At 42.4% G+C, this 27,857-nt stretch overlaps 1 protein-coding gene across 1 annotated transcript in view; it reads right to left on the bottom strand.

Moving 5' to 3' along the window:
- Positions 1-1,222: 1,222 nt before the first annotated feature.
- LOC140723097 (uncharacterized) overlaps positions 1,223-27,857 on the bottom strand; it is a 34,262-nt gene continuing 7,627 nt past the window's right edge. Inside the window, 1 exon segment of the mRNA XM_073037718.1 lies at positions 1,223-1,283. Within this exon segment, the coding sequence (XP_072893819.1) occupies positions 1,223-1,283 (61 nt within the window).

Raw genomic sequence — 27,857 nt, 5'->3', positions numbered from 1 at the left:
TACAAGCTGCTGCCAGTCCGCAGGGCGGATTCTCTGCTAAAACCAAACAGACCAGTTCGACACTCCTCTTCAACTGTGCACAAAGGTGGATTAATGTTGTATTTAAGTATTTCTGTTACAGGAAAATAAAACAATAAACACCCGTTGATATATAAAAGAAACTTCCCCAGTGTCTGCAATCTGAATGACTACTGGTTATAATTGCTACCAGACTTTGTGAGATTCCAATATTTAATTTTACTCCAAACTCTCTACATTTATAGTTTTAATATCATTTTTTTGCAATTTATTTAAATAAATTGATCTTTGACATTCTCCAGAGCGACTGTCCGAGTAGTAAAACAGCAAAATCTCACGGTCGCTCTGTTATTCTGAGTAGTTAGTTTTTATTTTGTGTGAGTGCGTGTGTGTCTCTGCGTGACAGAGTGAGAGAGAGAGGGCGGGAGGGGGAGAGAGGGAGAGAGGGAGAGAGGGGGAGAGGGGGAGAGGCAGAGAGTGAGAGAAATCGAAGAAGGGACCTGTGGGACATTTTAGATGTCATTCTCCGTGGGCAAGGTTCATCTGCACTGACTCAGTAGAAACCACCGTAGAAAATGTGTATGACAGAAGGGAACGTCGTCGTTTCTTGTAACGGATCTGGTCAACAATTAATTTGTTAACTTGACCGTCTCCCTTCTCCCCTTGTATTCCCTCCCGACCCCGACAAAAGCCGAGCCCCGCTGTAAACGCTCACTGATTTGCAGAATCGGAGACAACATTTACCTCTGATGTTGATACCGGACGGGGTTCAGTGGCGGTCCCAGATGACAAACATGCCGACCATGCACCGAGAATTCAGTCTGTACTGCTGCTGCCGATGCTGTTATACAGTGTCAGTCGCTGATTCCCTATCCGGATGAGCCGAGGTTAATGAGGCTGTCCGCAGTTCTGATCCCTCACCTGCTCGCCGGTCTGGTACAGGTCGGTCAGCGGGAGGAGAGGGAACCAGGACAAATGCAGCAAACACAGACAGAACTACAGAGACTTTGTGAACCTTCCCTCGCGGTCGCATGTAGTTTCTGTCTGGATTTCCGTGCAGATCTCACTTTTCCTCCTTATTCCTCTGACGCAACGTGATTCTCCGTTTTATTCGGCCAGTCTCAGGCTGTGAGTTTGATCCTGCTGGGTTGAGGCTCCACCCTGTGTGTGAACGGGACTGTCCGGCGCAGGGCCAGAGAAAATGTCACGGCAGTGCTCCGTCAGGACAGACTGCAAACAGGACTAGTGAGGCGTCCTGTGTGGAACTGGGAAATAAGAAAGGTATGGCCACTTTAACGGGACTGTGGCGACCCATTTCCTAGCACACTCGAACCGGCTCACAATTAGCCAGCGTGCAGGCACAAAGGCTAGGTCCGCAACAAAGGGAGAAAAGCCTGCGGGGGTTTGTGAGTACGTGTCTCTTGGAGCATCCGCGCCCGGGGAGGGCGGGATGAGGGAGGCTTTAAAGCAAGGCTGTGGAGTTCGAATAAAACAAGGGTGTCAAACTCATTTTAGGTCACGGGCCGGATTGAGCAAAATGCAGCTTCATGCGGGCCGGATCAGTCGGACGCGTGCGAACGCAGCTTTCGGTGCCTCCGTTTTTTCAGCCTGCTCTCATGTGTCTCAGTCTCTGCTATAACTACAAAGTGTTTCACTTTACAAATTCCGTTTCTTATGAAGAAGACTGCCGTATAAACACCAAAAACCCTGAAAACCTGGTACCTGATTAAACTCAGCATTAGCCATATCATACGCCATAGGCTCTTCGATTACTGGGGCCAGCTTTAATAGTAACTAGATATTATCTCGCGGGCCAAAGATAATTCCACCGCGGGCCGGATTTGGCCCGCGGGCCTTGAGTTTGACCTATACGCAAATGGACAAGGGAGGATAGAGTTTGTCAAATGTGTCGAACAACTTTTCCTTCATCAGTACCAAAGGTCCCAACAAGCGAGTATGCAGTATTGAATCTGTTATGAAGGAATGAGGCAGGGCAGGGGACAGAAGTTTGTGCATAGGAACACTTTGCATCCAGTGACCACGATGCCAAAAATATGCACTTAAATATGCAAAACTTAGGCCTGATCCGTGCATTGAGATTCTGAGTTGGAGAAAGCGCAATTTTGATGGTATCGGAGTGGAACTGGCAAGTGTGGATTGAGACAGGCTGCTGCTTTGTGGCAAAAATGTACTTGGAAGGTGTGAGGCCTTCAAAAACAAAATTTTGAGACTACAAGCTTGCAAGTGCCACGCAGAACTAAAGGTAAGAATAGCAAGTCTAGGAACGCTGATATGCAAGAATTATTGAGGCGCTGGTTAAAAGAAGAAAGGAGGTGAATGGCAGAGAATGGCAAGTAGGATCAAATGAGGTCCTTATGGAGTCTAATACATGCAAGAGAACGCTCAAGAGAGAAATCCGGGCGGCTACAAGAAGGCATGAAGTTCCTCTAATAGACAAGGTGAAGAGAAGTATTGAGGATTCGCTGGAATTCAGAAGGATGAGGGGGAATCTCATTGAATCCTTTCAAAGCTGAAAGGGCTAGACCGAGTAGATGTGGAAAGGACGTGGAAGAGTCTAGGACAAGAGGACACAGCCTCAGATAGAGATTGGTGCTTGTCCCTTTGTTGTTTATCATCTATATCAATGATCTGGAGGATAATGTGGTTCACTGATGAGCAGATTTGCGGATGGCACCACCTTTGGGGCTGTAGGGCACAGTGAGGACAGTATCATGGCTTGCAGAAGGATCTGCATCAGTTGTAAAGTGGGCTGAAAAATGGCCGATGGAAATTAATGCAGAAAAGAGCAAGGCTTCGCACTTCTCTCAGACCTACCAAGCTATGTCTCACACAGTGAACATTGGGGCACTGAGGACTGTGAATAAACAAAGAGATCTGGGGACACAGCTACATAATCCAGTAAAAGTTGTGCCACAGGTAGATAGGGTCCTCAAGAAAGCTTTTGCCACGTTGCCATTCATACATCGATGTATTGAGTACAGGAGCCAGGCTGTTATGTTGAAGTTGTATAATACGGTGGTGAAGTCTAATTAGGAGAACTGTGAGCGGTTTTGGTCACCTACCTACAGGAAAGGTGTAAACAAGGTTGAAGGAGTACAGAAAAAATACCAGCATGTTGCCGGGTCTGGGGGACCTCTGTAATAAGGAAAGATTGCGGAGGGTAAGACTGGATTCCTTAGAGAATGGAAGATTGAGAGGGGATTTGATAAAGTTAAACACAATTACAAGGGGCATAGATGGGGTAAATGCAAGCAGGCTTTTTCTATTTAGGTTGGGTAGGGTTACAATCAGGGTGAAATGTGAGAAGTTTATGGGGAACGTGGAGGGAAATATAGCAACATAGATAACCGACAGCACAATACAGGCCGTTCGGCCCACAATGCTGTGCCGAACATGTACTTACTTTAGAAATTACCTAGGTTTACCTCTAGGCAATTCGTCTTCATTCAGAGCATTGTAACAGTATGGAATGAGCCTGCAGTACAAGTGGTGCGGGCGAGCTTGATTTCAATGTTCAGTCGAAGTTTATATCAATACATGGGTAGTAGGGATATGGAGAGTTATGATCCCAGTGTAGGTTGGTGGGGGGTAGAAATTTTAACCGGTTTCGGTACTGACTAGATGGGCTGAAGGGCCTGTTTCTGTGCTGTTGTTTTATATGACTGCATGTTCCGGGACATGTAATTTCACCCTTTATTCTGGAAACAAACAAAAGCCAGTTCGCCCCTGTACAATTCAGGGATGTTTATGACTATTCATTTATTGACTCCAGCATTAACTGATTATTGTATTTCCATCCGGGCAATTCTTGCCACAGAAACACCTTCCCCCTCGGTTAACCAGCGGGTTGTTGAGTCTCACGGCGTCAGAAAGATTTGAGAAATTTATTTTTCTTAACAGACGCCCATTCTAAATGGCCAGAAATTGTGCCCATGTCGGGAGTTAGAGGTTGTTTGGAAATAGGCGCTATTGAGGGAGTGACGCATGAACTTGAGATGGGCGTCCTCGCTGTTATTGGAATGGCCGTCGGGGAGGGAGAGACGGAGAAGCTGACTATCTTCACCGCAGTTAACCCGGCGGTCAGGGTGGGAATGACTGATTTATTGAAAATTAGAACCAGCCAGGGAGTTGTGTGGTAGGAAAAATGGGAGTCAGGAAGGGAATCATTTCCAATTTTAAAATACTTAAGGGAGTGCGGACAAAAGCGCTGATGACATTCGCAAACTGATAGGCTATGGTCTACGGCAGAGAGAGTGAGTGGAGAAGACAGGGACTGTGGTGAATGGAGAGAGTGGGGGAGGGAGAGAGAAAGGGAGGAGAGAGAGAGAGACACACACAGATATAGATGGAGAGTGAGGAACACCCGGAATTGGTGACAGAAAGCAAGAGGGGGAGTAGCTGAAACAGGAAGGGAGAGAGGAAGAGAACGCTGGGGAGAGAGAGGGCGAGAGATTGGAAAACAGTTAGCTTCAAGGAAACAGTTTGCAGCGTGGGATACGGAGACCTATACTGGGCGTAGGAAACCCCCGTTGTGGTGTAAGGAACAGAGAAGAGGTACACACAATTCTGAAGGGTATAGATCGGGTTAATTCAAGCAGGCTTTATCAACTTAGGCTGTGTGTGACTGGACCTAGAGGTCATGGGTTAAGTGTGACGTGGAAGGTGAAATATTTAATATGAAAATAAGGGGAAACTTCTTCGCTTAGAGGGCGGACAGAGTGGGAACTAATGGAAGTTGGATTGGGTTTGATTTCCGGTAACGAGACACAGATTCACAGAGACATAGAAGTACAACACAGAAACAGTCTGTTCGGCTCATCTATTCTGTGAAAAAATCTGCCTATTCGCATCGACCTGCCTCGGACCACATCCGTCCATGCCCCTGCCATCCAGGTACCTATCCAACCTTCTCTGAAACATTGAAAGCGGGCTCGCATGCAACAACTGCAGTAGCAGCTCGTTCCACACTCTCACCATCCAGTGAGTGAAGAAGTTTCCCCTCACTTTCCTCTTCGGCTTTTCAACTTCTATCCGTCACCCATGACCACTGACTGTAGTCTCGCCCAACCTCAGTGGAAAAAGAAACACGAGAAAACCTGCAGATGCTGGAAGTCAAAGCAACACGCACACAATGCCGCTGGGACTCAACAGGCCAGGCCGCATCTATCGAAATGAGTTAGCTTTATAAAGATCTTTTTTTTTCCTTTTCCATCTTTTTATTATCATTGTTAATAACAACAAAATAAAATTGATACATAGATAATGAGATTACACGCATACATATTTCAACTAACTATAAAAGATTACAAGAGCAATGATTACAGTATAAATGAGTATTCCCACATCGTAAATGATACAATATACAAATAGATAAGGCAAACCTAAGTGTATCATAATATAAAATGAAAAAAGAAAAAGAAAATAAGAAAAAAAATATGCAAAAAACTAATCTAAAAATCTAATAATAGAAGAGAAAAAAAAGAAAAAAAATAGAAAAAAGGAAAAAAAAGGGCTGTTTATAATATCTCACAAAAATACAAAACATCAGTGTCGTCTACTCCGATCCTCTTGACATATATGCAATCAAAACTGGAAAATCAAATAGGCCTGGAACAGGGTCCTATTACATCATATGAAAATATTGAATAAATGGTCTCCATATCTTTTCAAATTTAGTAGAAGTGTCAAATACACCACTTCTAATTTTTTCTAAATTTAAACATAACATAGTTTGAGAAAGCCAATGAAATACAGTAGGAGGATTAATTTCCTTCCAATTCAACAACATTATTATTCCTATTGAGAATTGGGATAAAATTCTTCAATTAGTTAATACATCATCTATACGTGCTAAACATTCATTAATGCAGTTTAAGGTTGTACACAGGGCTCATATGTCCAAGGGTAAATTGGCTCATTTTTATTCCTATATCAATCCTATTTGTGATAGATGTCAATCTGAAATAGCGTCTCTAACCCATATGTTCTGGTCGTGTCCGCTTTTGAAAAAATATTGGAAAGATATTTTTGATATTATCTCTGCGGTATTGAACATTGATTTACAACCCCATCCTATTACCGCAATTTTTGGTTTACCAATGATGGACTCACTTCATTTATCTTCTTCCGCTTGTCGAATGATTGCATTTCTTACACTAATGGCTAGAATTCCCTTTTATTGAAGTTTATATCCTGAAAATTTACCAAAATCTTTTAGTGATTCCAAAAGATTAGGAATTGATTCCACAGGGTTTGAAATAAAAACTAAAAGATCATCTGTGTAAAGAGAAATCTTATGTACGGTTCAACTCATAGAAATACTATGAATATTTTTAGCTTCACAGAGTTTTATGGCCAAAGGCTCCAGTACAGGATTAAATAATGAAGGGCTTAATGGAAAACCCAGTCTTGTGCCATGTAAAGGTGAAAAAAAGTGGACCTGAAGTTATTAGTAATGACTGTGGCAATAGGATTCTTATAAATCAGTTGAATCCACCTATTGAAATTATTACCAAAACCAATTTTTTTCTAAAACTTTAAACAGATATGACCACTCAACTCTATCAAATGCCTTTTCTGCATCGAAAGAGATAACATATTGGGGTTCCTTAGGTAGTGATGAATATATAATGTTCATCAATCTCTGAACATTGGAGAAACAGTAACAGCCTTTAATAAAGCCTGTTTGATCCATCGAGATAATTTCAGTTAACATATTATCCAAGCGGTTAGCCATTATTTTAGAGAGAAATTTTGAATCCACATTTAATAACGAAATAGGTCTATATGATGAACATTCAGTAGTATTTTTATCTTTCTTAAGGATTAAGGAAATAGAAGCTTCATAAAAAGGTGAACTACCCTTCTCAAAGGATTCATGAAATATTTCCAAAAGGTATGGAGAAAGTAACCTTTCAATTTTTATGTAAAATCCTACCAAATACTCATCAAGTCCAGGAACTTTACCTGACTGCATTAACAACATAGCTTTCTGAATTCCATGCTCAATAATTGGAGCATCAGGCATCTGCTGATCTTCAACAGTAATTTGAGTAAATTTAATCTTATGTTTAAAAAAAAGCCTTCATTTTGGAGGAATCTGCAGAAAGTTGAGATCTATAAAGATCAGAATAAAAATCCTGAAAAGTATTATTGATGTCTTCATCGTTACTTGATATATCTCCATTATTTTTACGAATCTTTAAAATTTGTCTTTTAGCTCCAGCTGCCATTAATTGGGAAGCGGTCCTTATTATTTTAATCCCCAAAAATATAAAACTGACTTTTCAATTAAGCAAATATCCTTCAATAGGATATGTTAGTAATAAATTATACTGTGATTGTAATTCCACTCTTCTTTTAAACAAAACAACACTTGGAGAGGTAGCACTGATTCTTTAATTTGTTTAGAGATTTTCTTTTTCAATCTTTTTATTAGTATTAATAATATTATGAAGAAAATACAATTGATATATTAACAAAGGGATTACACGCATACAAATTCCCTTTACACATGAAAGAATACATAAGCAATGAATACAGTATAAACAAGTTTTCCCGAAACATGAACCATATAGTATATATATGAACAAGGTAAATCAAGATATTTCATAATATATAATATAAAAAGAATATATATATATATATATATATATATATATATATGCAAAGTTGACTAATCTACTAATCTAGTATCTAAGGGAAAAAAAGGAAGCAAAAAAAGAAAAAAAAGAAAAACTAAAAAAGAGAGAGAAAAAAGGGCTGTTTATATTATCTTACAAGAATACATAAACATCAATGTCGTCAACTCCGATCCTCTCAACATAAATACGATTAAAGCTGAGAAAACCAATAAGCTTGGAACAGGGTCGTATTACATCATATGAAAATATTGAATAAATGGTCTCCATATCTTTTCAAATTTAATAGAAGTATCGAATACACCACTTCTAATTTTTTCTAAATTTAAACATAATATAGTTTGAGAAAGCCAATGAAATACAGTGGGAGGATTAATTTCCTTCCAATTCAACAAAATAGATCTTCTAGCCATCAAAGTGAGAAAAGCAATCATTCGACAGGCGGAAGGAGATAAATGAAATGAGTCCATCATTGGTAAACCAAAAATTGCGGTAATAGGATGGGGTTGTAAATCGATGTTCAGTACCGCAGAGATAATATCAAAAATATCTTTCTAATATTTTTTCAAAAGCGGACATGACCAAAACATACTCATATGTTAACTCATTAAAGACGCGATTTCCAATTGACATCTGTCACAAATAGGGTTTATATAAGAATAAAAATGAGCTAATTTATCCTTGGACATATGGGCCCTATGTACAACCTTAAATTGTATTAATGAATGTTTGGCACATATAGATGATGTATTAACTAATTAAAGAATTCTATCCCAATTCTCAATAGGAATAATAAGACTGAGCTCTCTTTCCCAATCCTTTTTGGTCTTATCAAGGGGCACTGAACGTATCTTCATAATTATATTATAAAGTTTTGATATAAGCCCTTTTTGAAAAGGGTTTAATTCAAACAAACTCTCCAAAATATCTGAAGACACCAAATTTGGAAACGTAGGAAGTACCGTACTTTAAAAAAATGCCGAACCTGTAAGTATCTAAAAAAATGAAATCTAGGCAAATTATATTTATTAGATAATTGCTCAAAAGACATAAAACAATTGTCCGAAAATAAATCAGAAAATCTTAATAAACCCTTAGTTTTCCAAGCCAAAAAAGCTTGATCTATAATTGAGGGGTGGAAAAAACAATTAGATACAATAGGAATATTTAAAACGAATTGAGTCAACCCGAAAAATTTCCGAAATTGAAACCATATACGTAAGGTATATTTAACTATCGAGTTGTCAATTCGTTTCGGCAATTTAGAAAGAGCAAAAGGGAGAGAAGTCCCTAAGATAGAACCCAAAGCATAACCTGGTACCGATTTAATTTCCAAACTCACCCAATGAGGGCCAAAAGGACCATCCCATTCTTTCAACCAACATAACAAATATCTAATATTAACTGCCCAATAAGAAAATCTGAAATTGGGTAATGCGAACCCACTTTCCTTCTTTGTCTTCTGTAAGTATGTTTTACCTAACCTGGGATTTTTATTCTGCCATATATATGAGGAAATTTTTGAATCAACATTAGTAAAAAAGGATTTTGGAATAAAAATTGGTACCGCTTGAAAAATATATAAAAACTTAGGTAAAATAACCATCTTAATAGCATTAATCCTACCTATCAGAGATAAAGATAATGGTGACCACTTAGTAAACAAGCCTTTAATCTGATCAATTAAGGTTAGAAAATTAAACCTAAATAATTCTTTATGGTTTTTTGTAATTTTAATCCCTAAGTAAATAAAAGAGTCATTAACTAATTTAAAAGGTAAATTACCATAGCTTGGGACCTGTCTATTCAAAGGAAACAATTCACTCTTATTAAGATTTAACTTATACCCAGAAAACTCACTAAATTGAGCCAACAATGATAAAACTGCTGGAATAGATTTCTCAGGGTTAGAAATGAATAATAATAAATCATCTGCGTACAAAGATACCTTATGAATATCTGTTCCACGGTTAATACCCAAAATATCCTGTGATTCTCTGATGGCAATTGCCAAAGGTTCTAAAGCAATGTTAAATAGTAATGGGCTAAGAGGACAACCTTGTCTAGTGCCCCGAAATAAACGAAAGAAGGGAGATCTTTGATTATTAGTAAACACCGAGGCTACTGGAGTTTGATAAATCTGTTTAATCCAAGAAATAAAGGTCGGACTAAAATTAAACTTCTCCAACACATAAAATAAGTAAGGCCATTCAACTCTATCAAATGCTTTCTCCGCATCTAATGAAATAACACATTCTGAAGTGCTATGTGAAGGAGTATAAACAATATTCAGTAATCTCCTAACATTGAAAAAAGAATAGCGATTTTTAATAAAACCGGTTTGATCTTCCGAAATAATTTGGGGTAATACCTTCTCCAGCCTGGAAGCCAATAGCTTGGAAAAGATCTTGGAGTCCACATTCAATAAAGATATTGGTCTATAAGATGCAGTCAGTAGGGTCTTTATCTTTCTTCAGTATTAAGGAAATGGAAGCTCTATAAAAAGATTGTGGCAAATTCCCCAATCTAATTGCTTCTTCAAAAACCTTGCATAACCAAGGAGAGAGAGTAGCAGAAAAACATTTAAAAAATTCTGCTGTATACCCATCTGGACCTGGTGCTTTCCCAGAATTCATTGAGGAAATAACCCCTTTAATTTCCGCATCCGTGATCGGAGTATCTAATACTGAAAGTTCATCGGATGATAATTTTGGAAAATTCAATTTCCCAAGAAAATCACACATGGTATTATGATCCTGAGGGAATTCAGATTGATACAGGGAGGTATAAAAGTCTTGAAAAGACTTATTTATATCATCATAGTTAACTGTCAAATCCCCATTCTGCTGACGAACCTTAGTGATTTGACGTTTAACCCAAACATTCTTCAGCTGACTAGCTAACAGTTTTCCCGATTTATCACTATGTGTATAAAAATCAGATCTGGTTTTCATTAATTGATTTTCAATCGGAGATGTAAGTAATAAACTGTGTTCCATTTGAAGTTCAACCCTTTGTTTGTAAAGTTCCCTACTAGGAGTGGTCGAATATTTCTTGTCAATCTCTTTAATTTTATCAACCAATAAAAGAGTTTCCTTCTTAATGCGTTTTCTCAGACCAACAGAGTAAGAGATAATCTGTCCACGTATATACGCTTTAAAAGTGTCCCAAAGGGTTCCGCAAGCGATATCTTCTGTGGAATTAGTTGAAAAGAAGAAATCGATCTGCTCCTTCATAAATTTAATAAAGTCCGGATCTTGCAATAAGGTAGAGTCAAATCGCCATTGTCTAGCACTTGAAGCTGTATCCGTAAAATTAATAGAAAGTTTTAATGGAGCATGGTCAGAAATAGCTATAATATCATAATTACAACCAATTACCGATGGAATAAAACAAGAGTCAATAAAAAAATAATCAATTCTCGAGTAGGAATGATAAACATATGAGAAAAAAGAAAACTCTTTGTCATTAGGATGGCGAAATCTCCAAATATCAAAAACTCCATTATCAGTCAAAAAGGAGTTAATACAAGTGGCCGACTTATTGGGTAAAGTCTGAATAGTTATAGATTTGTCCATCAAAGGATTCAAACAACAATTAAAGTCACCACCCATTATTAACTTATATTCATTTAAATTAGGTAAAGAAGTAAATAAGGACTTAAAGAAATCAGGACAATCCACATTTGGGGCAGAAACATTAACCATAGCAACCTTTTTATTACAGAGTAAACCCGTAATTAACAAAAATCTACCATTCGGATCCGAAAGGATATCATGTTGAACAAATGCAATAGAGGAGTCAATAAAAATTGACACTCCCTTAAATTTGGCATTCGAATTCGAATGATACTGTTGATCCTGCCAAGACCTAAAAAAGCGATATTTGTCCTCCTTCCTCACATGAGTTTCTTGTACAAAAATGATATGAGCATTAAGTCTTTGGAATACTTTGAAAATCTTCTTTCGTTTAATCGGATGGTTTAAACCATTAGTATTCCAAGACACAAAGTTAATAGTTTGAGCCATGCTTCTAAAGTCAACCCTTTGGTATAGAAAGGGTTAACCAAATTATAAACTCATGCACCCGGAAGAGTAACAAAAATAAAGAGCGGACCCGGAAATGACGACATCGCAGACATATTTGTAGTTCAAAAACAGCCCGAATGAAAAAACTGAAACAAACTGATAAAAGAAAAATAAAAAAGGAAAACAGACCAACCCCCACCCCCACAAGAAAAAGAAAAAAACCCAAAATATGGCTAGAAAAAGGAAAAAATGAGACTAATTCTACCCCCATATCAGCGGCAGACCACTCCGTCTTTAAAGGATATATAAAAAAAACCCACCCCAACTTTAAAAATTATGATTACAATACTAAAATCTACGCTTCTTAATATGCTTAGTTGTAAAAAAAAGAATACAATCACTAAAAGTTTATAAATCGGGATATAACCCAAACAAATCAAGAAGTATTTAAACTATGATAAGCGATGCAGTATAGGAAGAAGACGAAAGAAGAAACAATAACGCCATCTTAAACAAAACCAAGAATATTTTTGCAAAAAACCACCATCTTGATAATAAAAAAATTTCCCTTCGAAAGGTTAAAAATATACCTTCAAGGGAACAAAAATAATAGTCAAAAATATAGTATAGTGGTTAAAGTGTATAAGACAGAACGGTTAATATAACGAAAACACACTTTAACTTAAATATGAAGTATAGGATAAACCTACACCAATAACCAGAGACTAACCCTGGTTTGAGGAATCGAAAACCATCTTACACGATCAGAATCACTCATTTATTAGGGATTAGTGTCTATAGCAGTAGGGAAGTTCTCCTCCAGATACTTTCTCGCTTCAAATGTAGAAAGAAAAACCTGGCGTGGAGCATTCGACGGAGATATTCTAAGCTTCGCAGGGTATAAGAGCGCAGGTTTTAGTTTTTTCTCATAACATTCAGACATCAGAGGTTTAAAAAGAAGCCTTTTTTTCATAAGTTCAGGACTAAAATCTTCCACCAAATGGAAGTAGTAATTTTGAAATGTAATCATCCCAGCCCTCCGAGCCTCACGAATAAGTTGTTCTTTGTCGTGTACATAGTGAAACCGGACAATTACCAACGGGGGTTTAGCTGAAGCACACGATGAACGACTCCAAATTCTATGTGCTCGGTCAAGTAATGGGGGGGGGGGGGGGGGGGTTCTCTGGAAAAACCGACGGAAACGCATCTTTTAAAGGTTGAGCAAAATATTTCGAAGGATCGCCTTTTTCTATGCCGTCTGGGAGACCAAGTACACGTAGGTTCTGTCTTCTGGACCGATTCTCCAAGTCGACAATCTTGGCTTTAAGTGTTTCCACCAGTTTATTGGTCGAAATTAAATCCTGTTGCAATTTTTCGATTGTCAAATCTCGTTTCCGAGCTTCTTCTTGCAGAGACGCGATAGGAGCTTGCTGCTGGTTAATTACTGAATCCGTCTTAACCATATAATCTTGAAAAGCCTTTATATCTTGTTTAAAAACTTGTAGTTCATCGAATTTTTTTAATCCAAAACCTCCATAACCAGTTCATAAGTTAACTCAGTGCGTTGCGGTTGAGCTTGCTTCTTTCCATTACCGTTCGGGTTACGCCCCGGTTCTCGTCCTTTGGATCTAAGAGCCATTTCTGTTTGCATATCTTCAAAAATTCACAATAAACTCTTAACGATAAGCCCGAGAAAATAGTAAGAATCTTTTGGTGTAAGCGTAGAGGATGCATATAGTGCATCCCCGCTGCCTGCACTGGGGAAAGCTGATCACAACCTGGTTTTGTTACAGCCCAGATATAAATCAATTGTGATGAGGCATCCCACTACCACACGCTCTTTTAGAAAGTGGACTCCTGAAGCTGAACAGGCCCTGAGAGACTGCTTCGGTACTACTAACTGGGATGTACTGCAAGGGGGGCTCTGTGGGGGCGTTGAGGAGGTCACTGAATGCACAACGGACTATATTAACTTTTGTGTGGATGCAGTTGTCCCTGTTAGAACTGTTCGCTGCTATCCCAATAATAAGCCCTGGATCACTAGTCACATCAAAAGCCTCCTAAACCAGAAGAAGAGGGCCTTTAAAGATGGTGATCGGTTGGAGCTTAAAAGAGTTCAGAAGGAACTCAGAGTACAGATAAGCGGGGCAAAGGAGCAGTATAGGAGGAAGCTAGAACAAAAGCTGCAGAAAAAAAGCATGAAGGAGGTGTGGGATGGGATGAAGATCATCACCGGATGCGGTGCAAAGCGGGGGGCAAACATAAGTGGAGATGTGGAGAAAGCGAACCAGCTGAACAACTTCTTCAATAGGTTCGACAGCACAATCTCATCCTCACCGCAGAACTCCACACCAGGCTTACTTCCCTCACAGGAAAATAGCCACTCACAGGAGACCTTGCCCACGCCCAGGATTACGGCTGCACAGGTGGAAGGTCAACTGAGGAAGATCTGTACCAGCAAGGCGGCTGGACCGGATGGAGTTTCCCCACGATTACTGAGGGCCTGTGCGACTGAGCTGGGAGAACCACTACAGCGCATCTTCAACATGAGCCTAGATCAGAGAAGAGTACCCAGACAGTGGAAAACATCCTGTATTGTCCCGGTACCGAAGAAACCACAACCAAAGGAGTTGAATGACTTCAGACCTGTTGCCTTGACGTCGCACGTGATGAAGACCATGGAGCGGCTGATAATACAGAATCTGAGGCCACAAACCAGGCACGCCCGGGATCCGCTTCAGTTTGCGTATAAGGAGAAGGTGCGAGTGGAGGATGCTATCACGTATTTGCTGCACAAATCACTCTCTCACCTAGATGGGGTCAGTTGTGCTGTGAGGATTACATTCCTTGACTTCTCTAGTGCCTTTAACACCATCCAGCCCAAGATCTTAAGGCACAAACTAACGGAGATGGGAGTAGACTCTCACATGGTGGATTGGATAGTGGACTACTTGACAGATAGCCCTCAGTATGTGTGGTTGGGAGACTGTAGGTCTGACTCGATGGTCAGCAGCACAGGAGCGCCGCAGGGAACTGTACTCTCTCCGGTCCTGTTCACCCTGTACACATCAGACTTCCAATATAACTCGGAGTCCTGCCATGTGCAGAAGTTCGCTGATGACACGGCCATAGTGGGGTGTGTCAGGAATGGACAGGAGGAGGAGTATAGGAAACTGATACAGGACTTTGTGATATGGTGCAACTCAAACTACCTGCGTCTCAATATCACCAAGACCAAGGAGATGTTGGTGGACTTTAGGAGATCTAGGCCTCATATGGAGCCAGTGATCATTAATGGAGAATGTGTGGAGCAGGTTAAGACCTACAAGTATCTGGGAGTACAGTTAGACGAGAAGCTAGACTGGACTGCCAACACAGATGCCTTCTGCAGGAAGGCACAGAGTCGACTGTACTTCCTTAGAAGGTTGGCGTCATTCAATGTCTGTAGTGAGATGCTGAAGATGTTCTATAGGTCAGTTGTGGAGAGCGCCCTCTTCTTTGTGGTGGTGTGTTGGGGAGGAAGCATTAAGAAGAGGGACGCCTCACGTCTTAATAAGCTGGTAAGGAAGGCGGGCTCTGTCGTGGGCAAAGTACTGGAGAGTTTAACATCGGTAGCTGAGCGAAGGGCGCTGAGTAGGCTACGGTCAATTATGGAAAACCCTGAACATCCTCTACATAGCACCATCCAGAGACAGAGAAGCAGTTTCAGCGACAGGTTACTATCGATGCAATGCTCCTCAGACAGGATGAAGAGGTCAATACTCCCCAATGCCATTAGGCTTTACAATTCAACCGCCAGGACTTAAGAACTTTTTAAAAGCTATTATTAATGCTTTTTGAGAGAGTGATTTAGATGCATATCATATTTTTACTGAGTTAAGTATTGTATGTAATTAGTTTTGCTACAACAAGTGTATGGGACATTGGAAAAAAAAATGTTGAATTTCCCCATGGGAATGAATAAAGTATCTATCTATCTATCTCTCTATCATATTCACATTTCTGAACATTAAATAGAAATCGGGGGGTCGACTATAAAATAGTCGATTTTCGAATATTTATTATGAACATGTGAGAAAAAAAGAGTATTCACTATCACTAGGATGCATATCCCTCCAAATGTAATTATGCCATAATCAATTGAAAAGGAATTAATAAGTGATGCAGAATGATTAGGGAGTTGATGTTCGGATGATAGAAACATAGAATATAGGTGCAGTAGTAGGCCATTCGGCCCTTCGAGGACGCACCACTATTCAGTATGATCATGGCTAATCATCCAACTCAGAACCCTGTACCTGCTTTCTCTCCGTACCCCTGGTCCCTTTAGCCACAAGGGCTATATCTAACTCCTTCTTAAATATAGGCAATGAACTGGCCTCAACTGCTTCCTGTGGGAGAGAACTCCACAGATTCACCACTCTCTGTGTGAAGAAGATTTTCCTCATCTCGGTCCCAAAATGCTTCCCCTTTATCCTTAAACTGTGACCCCTCGTTCTGGACTTCTCCTACATCGGGAACAATCTTCCTGCATCTAGCCTGTCCGATCCCTTTAGAATTTTACACGTTTCAATAAGATTCCCCCTCAATCTTCTAAATTCCAGTGAGTATAAGCCCAGTCTTTCCTCATATGAAAGTCCCGCCATCCCAGGAATCAATCTGATGAACCTTCTTTGTACTCCCTCTATGGCAAGAATGTCTTTCCTCAGATTAAGGGGACCAAAACTGCACAAAATACTCCAGGTGTGTTCTCACCAAGGCAACTGCAGGAGAACCTTCCTGCTCCTGTACTTGAATCCTCGTGCTATGAATGCCAACATACCATTTGCCTTTTTCATCGCCTGCTGTACCTGCATGCCCACTTTCAATGACTGGTGTACAATGACACCCAGGTCTCATTGCACCTCCCCTTTTGCTAATTGGCCACAATTTAGATAATAATCTGTTTTCCTGCTCTTGCCACCAAAGTGGAGAACCTCACATTTATCCACATTAAATTGCATCTGCCATGAATCTTCCCACTCACCAAACCTATCCAAGTCACCCTGCATCCTCCTCACAGCTAACACTGCCACCCAGCTTCATGTCATCTGCAAACTTGGAGATGCTGCATTTAATTCCCTTGTCTAAATCATTGATAAATATTGTAAACAACTGGGGTCCCAGCACTGAGCCTTGCAGTACCCCACTAGTCACTGCCTGCCATTCTGAAATGTTCCCATTTATTCCCACTCTTTGCTTCCTGTCTGCCAAACAATTCTCTATCTACTTCAAAACCATACCCCCAACACCGTGTGCTTTAAGTTTGCACACTAATCTCCTGTATGAGACCTTGTCAAAAGCCTTTTGAAAATCCAAATATACCACATCCACTGGTTCTCCCCTATTCATTCTACTGATACATCCTCAAAAAATTCTGAAAGAGTTGTCAGACATGATTTTCCTTTCACAAATCCATGCTGACTTTGTCCGATGATTTCACCGCTTTCCAAATGTGCTGTTATCACATCTTTGATAACTGACTAGCATTTTCCCTACCACCGACGTCAGGCTAACCGGTCTATAATTCCCCGGTTTCTCTCTCCCTCCTTTTTTAAAAAGTGGGGTTACATCAGCCACCCTTCAATTCTCAGGAATTAATCCAGAATCTAAAGAGTTTTGAAAAATTATCACTTCCCTACTAACATGTATTTCCCTCAGTTCCTCCATCTCACTAGACCCTCGGTCCCTTACTATTTCCGGAAGATTATTTATGTCCTCCTTCGTGAAGACAGAACCGAAGTAGTTATTCAATTGGTCTGCCATATTCCCCATGATCAATTCACCTGTTTCTGACTGTAAGGGACCTACATTTGTCTTAACCAATCATTTTCTTTAAAAGCCTATAAAAGCTTTCACAGTCAGTTTTTATGTTCCCTGCCAGCTTTCTCTCATAATCTTTTTTCCCTTTCCTAATTAATCCCATTGTCCTCCTCTGCTGGACTCTGAATTTCTCTCAGTCCTCAGGTGTGCCACATTTTCTGGCTAATTTGTATGTTTCTTCTTTGGAATTGATACTTGTCAGAAACGAGCCACGCTCCCGAATAATGGCTTCAAGACAAATTCAAGGAAACAAAGTTTATTAACAGTTCTGCAGAGCTGGGCCCCTTCAGAGAAGGGAACCCTGAACCTTACAGGGCAGCAGGTTTTATCCTTCTTCCTTACCCCTCCCCTCCCTGACTCGGGAGGTACACAGTGTTTTCCCATTCCATATTTGGAGTTGTTTTTTTACACGTTTCTGTAAAACAATAATCCATATCTCAGGACTTCAATGATTCCACAAACAGTTAATTTTGTCAAGGCTTCTGCATTCATAATTAGATCACACTTGTTTACAGACTTTAACCCAGACATAATTAAATCACAGTTGTCCTTTGACTTTAACCCGGACCTGTCAGAAACGCACATCTTAATTTTGAATCTTACAATACCACCCTTTTTCTTTTTAAGATGTGCGTTTCAGCTAGCATTTCTCTCACTCCCAGGGGGCCCACTTTCTTCTTTAATAGCATAAGTTTTAGCTCGTTTGTCCCATGATGGGGTATCGCTACTGCCTGGAGCTGGAATATACTGCGCCTGATCAGTGCTCGTATACAAGGAATCAAACACGGCAAAAGTAAGAAAATCATTAGACCCCCGCCTGCTACTAGGAGAGCGGTGTGCCACCAACTACCTCCCAGTAGCCCGTCTAGCCAACTCATGTTCCCCAGGGATCTCCAGGTTTGTACTGGCACGTGGGCCAGTTTCCGAATTTTGTCGGATATTTTTAACACGGCCTTTCCACTGTCGTCTATCTTAAGGCAACAGTTTGTAAGATTGAACTTCCCACATACCCCGCCTTCAGAGGCCAATAGGTAATCCACAGCCAGCCTGTTCTGGTATATTGCTGTTCGCATCTGACTCTGCTGTTTTGCCAACAGCTCCAATGCCAGTGCCGTTTGATTGGTTATCACTTCCACCACCGCCTGCAGTCTAATAATTCGGTTTAACATGTAGACAGGAGTGCGATACCCCCAAGACCCATCCTGGGCCCAGGTCGCTGGCCCATAGTATTCAATGATGCGAGCCGGTGGCCACTCATCACCCCACTCGCCCACCTTTATCTCCCGTGTTTCTCTCCTTAATGAATCAAACAGCTTAATTCCCAGCTTCCGGTCACCCTCCTGATGCAGGAGGAAGAACTCCGGTCTTTCCTGGGACAGCTGAGACTTCTCATGGTCCCCCCCTGTCCCATGTATCCTTTATTATAGACTTGGTAATAAGGTTTACTATTCTCCCAACATGTTTCTCTCTTGCTTAGATCATAGCATCGATCATTCACATGCGAGTGGGACACAAATGATCCTGGGAACACCCTCTGCCCCACTCGTACCACGGTTCTGCACTTGTCACATTTCCCTTCAATTTCCCCGACATATAGAATCAAATATATTACAGTCAATAATGTTACAGTCCACATAGAGTTCATTTTTGCTGCCTTTTTAGCCTCACCACCATCGGTTCTTCACCGGGAACACAGGTCCACTCAGTGCGGCTTTCGGGCTTCACCGGTCCTTTTACCCTGGATGCGTGTGTCCACCCTTTTTCTTTTGTCCGTACAGCCGCCTCTGTTGTTAGCAGGACCTGGAAAGGGCCTTCCCACTGTGGCTGTAACTTCTCCGGATTCCAGGTCATTACCAGAACCCAATCTCCAGGCACGATCTGATGTAAAGCAAAATCGAGCAGCGGAGTCTGGGCCAAGAGACCCTTTTTCCGCAGTTCTGCAAAGGAACGGGACAGTGCCAGTAAATTGTTCTTTACAAATAAATCACCCCCCCCCCTGTAGTGTGGGATACCCCTCTATTTTATTCCAATATGGCAGTCCAAAGAGCATCTCATAAGGAGATATTCCTATATCCTTGCGGGGTGCAGTTCGTATTCTCAGGAGAACGATCGGCAAACACTTGGTCCATGGTAGCTTGGTTTCCAACATCAACTTGGTTAGCTGTGCCTTCAGGGTGCTGTTCATTCGTTCTACTCTTCCCGAACTCTGGGGATGCCACGGGGTATGGTACTTCCATTCGATATCAAGTGCATCACAAATTAACTGGTGCGTATCTCCTTCTTGGTACGTGGTAGTGACATTCCCGTTATTCCAGCTATCCTTTCTGGAGTAAAGGACCGCTGTCCTTTACTGACCCGGTGTCCCAGATACCTTACTTCCTTTTCTACAAATTGTAACTTTTTCTTTGAGACCCGTAGCCCCTGCTTCCCCAGGAAGTTCAGTAGTCTGATGGTGTCTTCCTGCACCCCTTCCTGTGTTGGCCCGGATAGTAATAGATCGTCCACATACTGTAGCAGTTGGCTCTCTGGAGCACATTGGAATTCTGCTAGTACTTGCTCCAAGACCTGCCCAAATAGGTTAGGTGATTCGGTGAACCCCTGTGGCAGGACCGTCCACCGGAGTTGTCTTTTCCGCCCCGTCGTAGGATTTTCCCATTCGAATGCAAACATGTCACGACTGCTCTCTTCTAGCGGGCAACTCCAGAAGGCGTCTTTTAGATCTATTACACTGAACCATTCATGGTCAGGGGAGATCTTACTCATCAGTGTGTAAGGGTTGGGCACTACCGGGTATCGGGTTTGGACTACTGCATTTAGGCCCCGCAGGTCTTGTACCATCCGATAAGTCCCATCTGGCTTTAGCACCGGGAGTATTGGGGTATTATACGGTGACATACATTCATCCAGTAGTCCGTCAGCGATCAGTCCTTCAATCACCGGCTGCAGCCCTTTTCTTCCTTCCATTGAAATAGGGTACTGTTTTCTCCGTACTGGTGAACTGTTAGGTAATAGTGAGATTTGCAAGGGGGGACGTTCAAACCCCCCCCCCCCCCCCGGTTCCCTTCCTGGTACCATACCTCCGGGCTTATTTTCCTATCGTCTTCTTCCCTGAGGGCAAACAGCTGTACCATTATCTTCCCGTTCCTGGGCACAGTCCCGATGCCTAGCCTGACTTGCAGATCCCGCCCGAGCAGGTTGAATCTCGCAGAGGGTAACAAAAGTAGGTCCTGTTCCGTTACCCTATCCTCATGTTCAATTTTCACGTTTTCTATAATAGGTACTTGTATTATTTTGCCTCCAATACCGGATACTCCCATTACCTTTGTTCCGGTTCGGGCGCCGGGAGGTATCTGGATTATGCTAGATCTTTCGGCACCCGAATCTACCACAAAGGTTGTATCTGACCCTTGGGGACCTACTTTTAAATTTACCAGGGGTTCCTGCCGATAATTCATCCCCAAGGGGTGGAACCCCCGACCTCCCTAGTCTTCATCTTCCATCATCCCGGACGAGCCCCCAAGTTGTCAGAAACGAGCCACGCTCCCGAATAATGGCTTCAAGACAAATTCAAGGAAACAAAGTTTATTAACAGTTCTGCAGAGCTGGGCCCCTTCAGAAAAGGGAACCCTGAACCTTACAGGGCAGCAGGTTTTATCCTTCTTCCTTACCACCCCTCCTCCCTGACTCGGGAGGTACATAGTCTTATCCCATTCCATATTTGGAGTTGTTTTTTTACACGTTTCTGTAAAACAATAGTCCATATCTCAGGACTTCAATGATTCCACAAACAGTTAATTTTGTCAAGGCTTCTGCATTCATAATTAGATCACACTTGTTTACAGACTTTAACCCAGACATAATTAAATCACAGTTGTCCTTTGACTTTAACCCGGACCTGTCAGAAATGCACATCTTAATTTTGAATCTTACAATACTATCCCTAATTTCCCTTGTCAGCCACGGGTGCACTACCTTCCCTGGTTTATTCTTTTGCCAACTGGGATTAACACTTATTGTAGTTCATCCATGCGATCTTTAAATGCTTGCGATTGCATATCCACCATCAACCCTTTAAGTATCATTTGCCAGTCTATCTTAGCTAATTCCTGTCTCATACCTTCAAAGTTACCCTTCTTTAAGTTCAGAACCTTTGTTTCTGAATTAACTACGTCACTCTCCATCTTAATGAAGAATTCCACTATATTATGGTCACTATTACCCAAGGGGCCTTGCACGACAAGATTGCTAACAAACCCTTCCTCATCGCTCAATAATACTCAGTCTAGAATGGCTTGCTCTCTAGTTGGTTCCTCAACATTTTGGTTCAGAAAACCATCTCACGTACATTCCAAGAAATCCTCTTCCTCAGCACGCTTACCAATTTGGTGCAGCCAATCTATATGTAGATTGAACTCACCCATTATAACTGTTATTCCTTTATTGCACACATTTCTAATTTCCTGTTTAATGCCATCCCAAACCTCACTACTACTGTTAGGGGGCATGAACACAACTCCCACCAGCGTTTTCTACCCCTTAGTGTTATGCAGCTCTACCCATATTAATTCCACATCCTCCAGGCTAATGTCCTTTCTTTCTATTGTGTTAATCCCCTCTCTAACCAGCAACGCTACCCCACCTCCTTTTTTTTCCTATCTATCCCTCCTGAATATTGAATATCCCTGGATGTTGAACTCCCATCCTTGGTCACCCGGGAGCCATGTCTCTTTGATCCCAACTATATCATATTCATTAATAACTATTTGCACATTCAATTCATTCACCTTGTTACAAATGCTCCATGCATTGACCCACAGAGCCTTCAGCCTTGTATTTAAACACTCTTAGCCCTTATACAATTATGTTGAAAACTGGCCCTTTTTGATTTTTGCCCTGGATTTGCCTGCCTGCCACTTTTACTTTTCACCTTACTACTTTTTGCTTCTACCCTCAGAAGTGTGAGGCTTTGGAAGGTGAAATCTCCAAGGCAGAGTACAAAGTAAATGGTAGGATACTTGGTAGTGTGGAGGAGCAGAGGGGTCTGGGGGTACATGTCCACAGATCTCTGAAAGTTGCCTCATAGGTAGATAGGGTAGTTAAGAAAGCTTATGGGGTGTTAGCTTTCATATGTTGAGGGATAGAGTTTAAGAGTCGCAAGGTAATGATGCAGCTCTATAAAACTCTGGTTAGGCCACACTTGGAGTATTGTGTCCAGTTCTGGTTCCCTCACTATAGGAAGGATGTGGAAACATTGGAAAGGGTACAGAGGAGATTTACCAGGATGCTGCCTGGTTTAGTCAGCATGTGTTATGATGAGAGATTAAGGGAGCTAGGACTTTACTCTCTGGAGAGGAGGATGAAAGGAGACATGATAGAGGTAAAAAAAATATTAAGAGGCATAGATGGAGTGGACAGCCAGCACCTCTTCCCCAGGGCACCACTGCTCAATACAAGAGGATGTAGCTTTAAGGTAAGGGGTGGGAAGTTCAAGGGGGATATTAGAGGAAGGTTTTTTTACTCAGAGAGTGGTTGGTGTGTGGAATGCACTGCCTGAGTCTGTGGTGGAGGCAGATATAGTGCAATTCAAAAGGCTACTAGACAGGTATATGGAGAAATTTAAGGTGGCGGGGGGGGGGGGGGGGGATATATGGGAGGCAGGGTTTAAGGATTGGCACAACATTGTAGGCCGAAGGGCCTGTACTGTGCTGTACTATTCTATGTTCTATAATCAGCTGCTTCATCAACTGTCAAAGCAGAATCGGCTTGCTAAGCCTTCCCCTGAATTACACTTTGTAAGAGAATATGCCAACCCTCTCTTGGCCACTTTAAACTCTGAGCAAACTTCTCAAAATGCTGAAAGTATTTATCAACCTCTGCCTCATCAAATGGAGGTACCAATTTAACTTCTTGACTGGCCTCAATTTATCACCAGAGTCCAACGCTTGGCCCCTTTTGCTGCAATCTCTATCTTTTCCAGCTCAAACAGCCTCTGCCTTTCTGCTTCCTCCCTGTTTTTCTGCCTCTCTAGCCTCAAACTGCCTCTGCCTTTCCGCAGCCTCCATCTTTAATTTTTCTCACTTGTACTGGAGCTCAAGCTCACTAGGTTTACTTTCAGGAAACTCCTCCAACTCCTCCACTTTAAACACACCCTCAGATACATAATGTTCAGCTATTATCCTCTGCAGCTGTGCCCTCCTCATTGTCAATTTCACCTTAGCAAGTTTTAACCTTCTGGCAGTATTCAACAACTCAATCCTTCTGGTATCTTCTAATACCTCAGAGGTTGGGTGCTTCCAGACATCTATCAACATCCATTGCTGCTGATTTTCCACAAAAAAATAAATCAAATGGAATTTCCCAAATGAAATCGATAATTAATCAATACACCCCCAAATCTGTTCATATTCCGGACACAGGCCCCAATTTTATTCTGAATTGTAATGCTTTAGAAACGAACCAGCAGCAATGGAGTCTGTTTTTGATGTTAAAACTATCTTTAATAGAATCTACTTATAATATAGTAACTTAAGGAAGATAAACAGAAGTTAACAGTGTCATGTGTAAATATAACTCCCAAACTATTGAGCTCGGGGTCTTGAGATGGTAAAGTATGAAAGTTCAGTTCATCCACAGAATAGGTGATGAGAGGGATATTTGTAATCCAGGGTAAATGTCGAGAGAAGGCAATTATGTTGCATTCCACAGGTTCCATGGTGGTAAAATGAGAGAACAGTCACTTTAGATTTTATCTGTCGTCATTTCAAATCCACATACGAATTATCACTGAAAGTGACTTGTCACAAGAGGTATCGTCAAGTGAATTACCACACCTCACCAAGGCAAGGGTTAACACATCAGTGGTCTTCACAGGATACCCCAAATCAGATCCACTCCTACGGATCAAACAAGGTAACAACCACACATTCGATGTACACTGAATCGATAATTAACCAACCCTTGTGGGAATAGGAAAATTCCAAACAGTGACCCTTGGCCACTAGTTCCCTGGTTTCGATCCTTCCATTTTTCCTCCTTCATGTCCGTCTGACTCTGAGAGTCTGTGTCCTCGGTTAAAAATAAACAGTCTGCGAGCAATGTAAACAAGCTGCAAGTCAGACTGATTCAACTTCTTAATCTCTCTCTCTGTCTCTTAAAATGACAGTCCACAGCAAACAAAACCTATTGTGAACTGACTGGTGTGCCAGTAGTTGGGATGACTGAGTGAATCCCTTCCCACATTCTCAGCAGATGAACGGCTTCTCCCCAGTGTGAACTTGCTAATGTCTCTGTAGGCTGGAAGAGCGGGTGAATCTCCTCCCACATTCTGAGCAAGTGAATGGCCTCTCCCCAGTGTGAACTCGCTGATGACTCTGTAGGGTGGATGACTGAGTGAATCTCTTCCCACAGTCTGAGCAGGTGAATGGCTTCTCCCCAGTGTGAACTCGCTGATGTCTCTGTAGGCTGAATAACTCAGTGAATCCTTTCCCACATTCTGAGCAGGTGAATGGCCTCTCACCAGTGTGAACTCGCTGATGACCCTGTAGGTGGGTTAACTGAGTGAATCCCTTCCCACAGACTGAGCAGGTGAATGGCCTCTCCCCAGTGTGAACTCGCTGATGTACCAGTAGGGTGGATGACTCAGTGAATCTCTTCCCACAGATCGAGCAGATGAACGGTTTCTCCCCAGTGTGAAGTCGCTGGTGTTTCCACAGGGTGGAAGAGTGAGTGAATCTCTTCTCACAGACTGAGCAGGTGAATGGCCGCTCCCTGGTGTGAACTCGCTGGTGAGCCATTAGGTCAGATGACAGAGTGAATCCTTTCCCAGAAATTCAGCAGATGACCAGCCTCTGCCCGGTGTGGTGTGAACTGACTGCTGTGTCCACAGGTGGGAAGACCGACTGAACCCCTTCTCACACACAGAACAGATGAATGGCCTTGCCCAGTGTGAACTTGCTGATGTACCTTTAATTGTGATAACTGAGTGAATCCATTCCCACTGTTTGGGCAGGTGAATGGCCTTTCTCCTGTGTAAAATGACGGGTGTGCCAGTTCGTCAAATGATCGAGTGAATCCCTCCCCACAGTCTGAGTAGGAAGGAAGATCGATTGAATCACTTGCTCCACTTCTTAAATATCTAGACAGAAACAGCAACCTGGCGTGCCGAGTTTGAGATTCCTGGAGACAAATTCCTTCTCATTTTTAACCTGTAAAACGATTTTCAAAATCCATCAATGGGTTTAGGACAACATTTCAGATGAGATTACTTGAGTTGCCAAGGTTTGATCTGGTATCACACTGTTAGTGATGTACAACCCAACTTGGACAGAGAAATCATCTTCTGACTGGGCAGAGTGCTGGTATCTGGAATGACCATCAATTCCCTGATGCTCTTCCTGTCTCCATAAGAATGGGGCATTTCTGCCATCTCCAATTTGTTCCTTGGCTCAGTTTGACTCTCTCCATTGGTATTATTCCCTTCTCTTGCTGAGCTGCATGGGGGCCTGGCCCCACAGTAACTGAAACAGTCTCAGGCAAATAGTCTTTCTTGACGTGCAGCTGGGATTTTCTTTTATGTATTATTCACTTAAAGTGCCACAGTTTTAACGCCATATTAAAAATTCCTGCTGAGATGAATGGTTGGTCTGCACAGCTGTTAAAAGGGCTTAGTGTGAATTTTTGTAATATTTCAGGTTCTTCTAGAAATGTACAACACAGAAACAGACTAAAATAATAGATAGGGATGGGGGTAAGGGTGGGGGGGGGGCAGGGGTATCAATGGAGGTCAGTGAATTGGACATTCATGCCGGCAGGAAGGAGTCTACCTTGGCGGGAGATAAGGTATTGCTCCATCGACCTGCATGTGGCCTCATCTTGATGGTAGAGGAGGCCATGGACAGACATATCAGAGTGGGAGTGGTCTGTGGAATTGATGTGTGTGGCCACAGGGAGATCCCGCCACTGCTGGAGGACCGAGCGCCAGTGTTCCGCGAAACGGTCTCCCAGTCTGCGGCGGGTCTCCCCAATGTATAAATGGCCACATCGGGAGCACCGGATACAGTAGATCACGCCAGTTGACTCGCAGGTTAAGTGGTGCCTCACCTGAAAGGACTGTCTGGGGCCTTGGACTTCATTAACTTCGCCTCCAACTTTCACCCCACCCTCAAATTCACCTGGTCTATTTCCGACACCTCCCTCCCCTTTCGAAATCTTTCTGTTTCTATCTGTGGAGACACCCTATCCACCGACGTCTACTACAAACCTACTAACTCCCACAGCTACCTAGACTATTTCTCCTCCCACCCTGTCTCCTGCAAAAATGCTATCCCTTTCTCTCAATGTCTCCACCTCCACCGCATCTGCTCTCAGGATGAGGCCTTTCATTCTAGGACAAAGGAGATGTCTTCCTTTTTTAAAGAAAGGGGCTTCCCTTCATCCACTATCAACTCTGCCCTCCATCGCGTCTCCCGTATTTCATGCACCTCTGCCCTCACCCCATCCCCCTGCCAGCCCACCAGGGATAGAGTCCCCTGGTCCTCACCCATCACCCTACCAGCCTACAGATCCAACGTATAATCCTCCACAACTTCCGTCACCTCCTACGTGATCCCACCACCAACCACATCTTCACCTTCCCCCCTCTCTCGGCTTTCCGCAGGGATCGCTCCCTACGTGACTCCCTTGTCCATTCATCTCCCCCATCCCTCCCCACAGACCTCCCTCCGGGCACTGATCCCTGCAAACGGAAGAGGTGCTAAACCTGCCCCCACACTTCTTCCCTCACCACCATCCCGGAGCTCCCGATGTGGCCATTTATACATTGGGGAGACCCGCCGCAGACTGGGAGACCGTTTCGCGGAACACCGGCGCTCGGTCCTCCAGCAGTGGCGGGATCTCCCTGTGGCCACACACCTTCTACCTGCCGGCATGAACATCCAAATCACTGACCTCCGTTGATACCCCTGCCCCCACCCTTACCCCCATCCCTATCTATTATTTTAGTCTGGTTCTCTTTCTCTCTCTTTTCCCCCCTCACTATAATCTCTCCCCCCAGCCCTACCTTTCTTTCTCTTTTATTTCCCATAATTCTCCACCTTCCCCCAGCCCATTTCCCTCCAGCCTATCACTTCCAAGCTCTCTACTTCATCCCTCCCCCCACTTCTTATCCCCCACCGACCATCCCACGTTACTTCACTCCTGATGAAGGGTTTCGGCCCGAAATGTCATTATTACCTCCTCCCATATATGCTGTCTGGCCTGCTGAGATCTGCCAGCATTTTGTGTTTTTTTT

This window comes from Hemitrygon akajei, unplaced genomic scaffold (assembly GCF_048418815.1).
Source record: "Hemitrygon akajei unplaced genomic scaffold, sHemAka1.3 Scf000100, whole genome shotgun sequence".
Lineage (NCBI taxonomy): Eukaryota > Metazoa > Chordata > Chondrichthyes > Myliobatiformes > Dasyatidae > Hemitrygon > Hemitrygon akajei.
The sequence above is the reverse complement of the archived record's forward strand: the minus strand, read 5'-3'. Positions and strand labels throughout refer to the sequence as shown.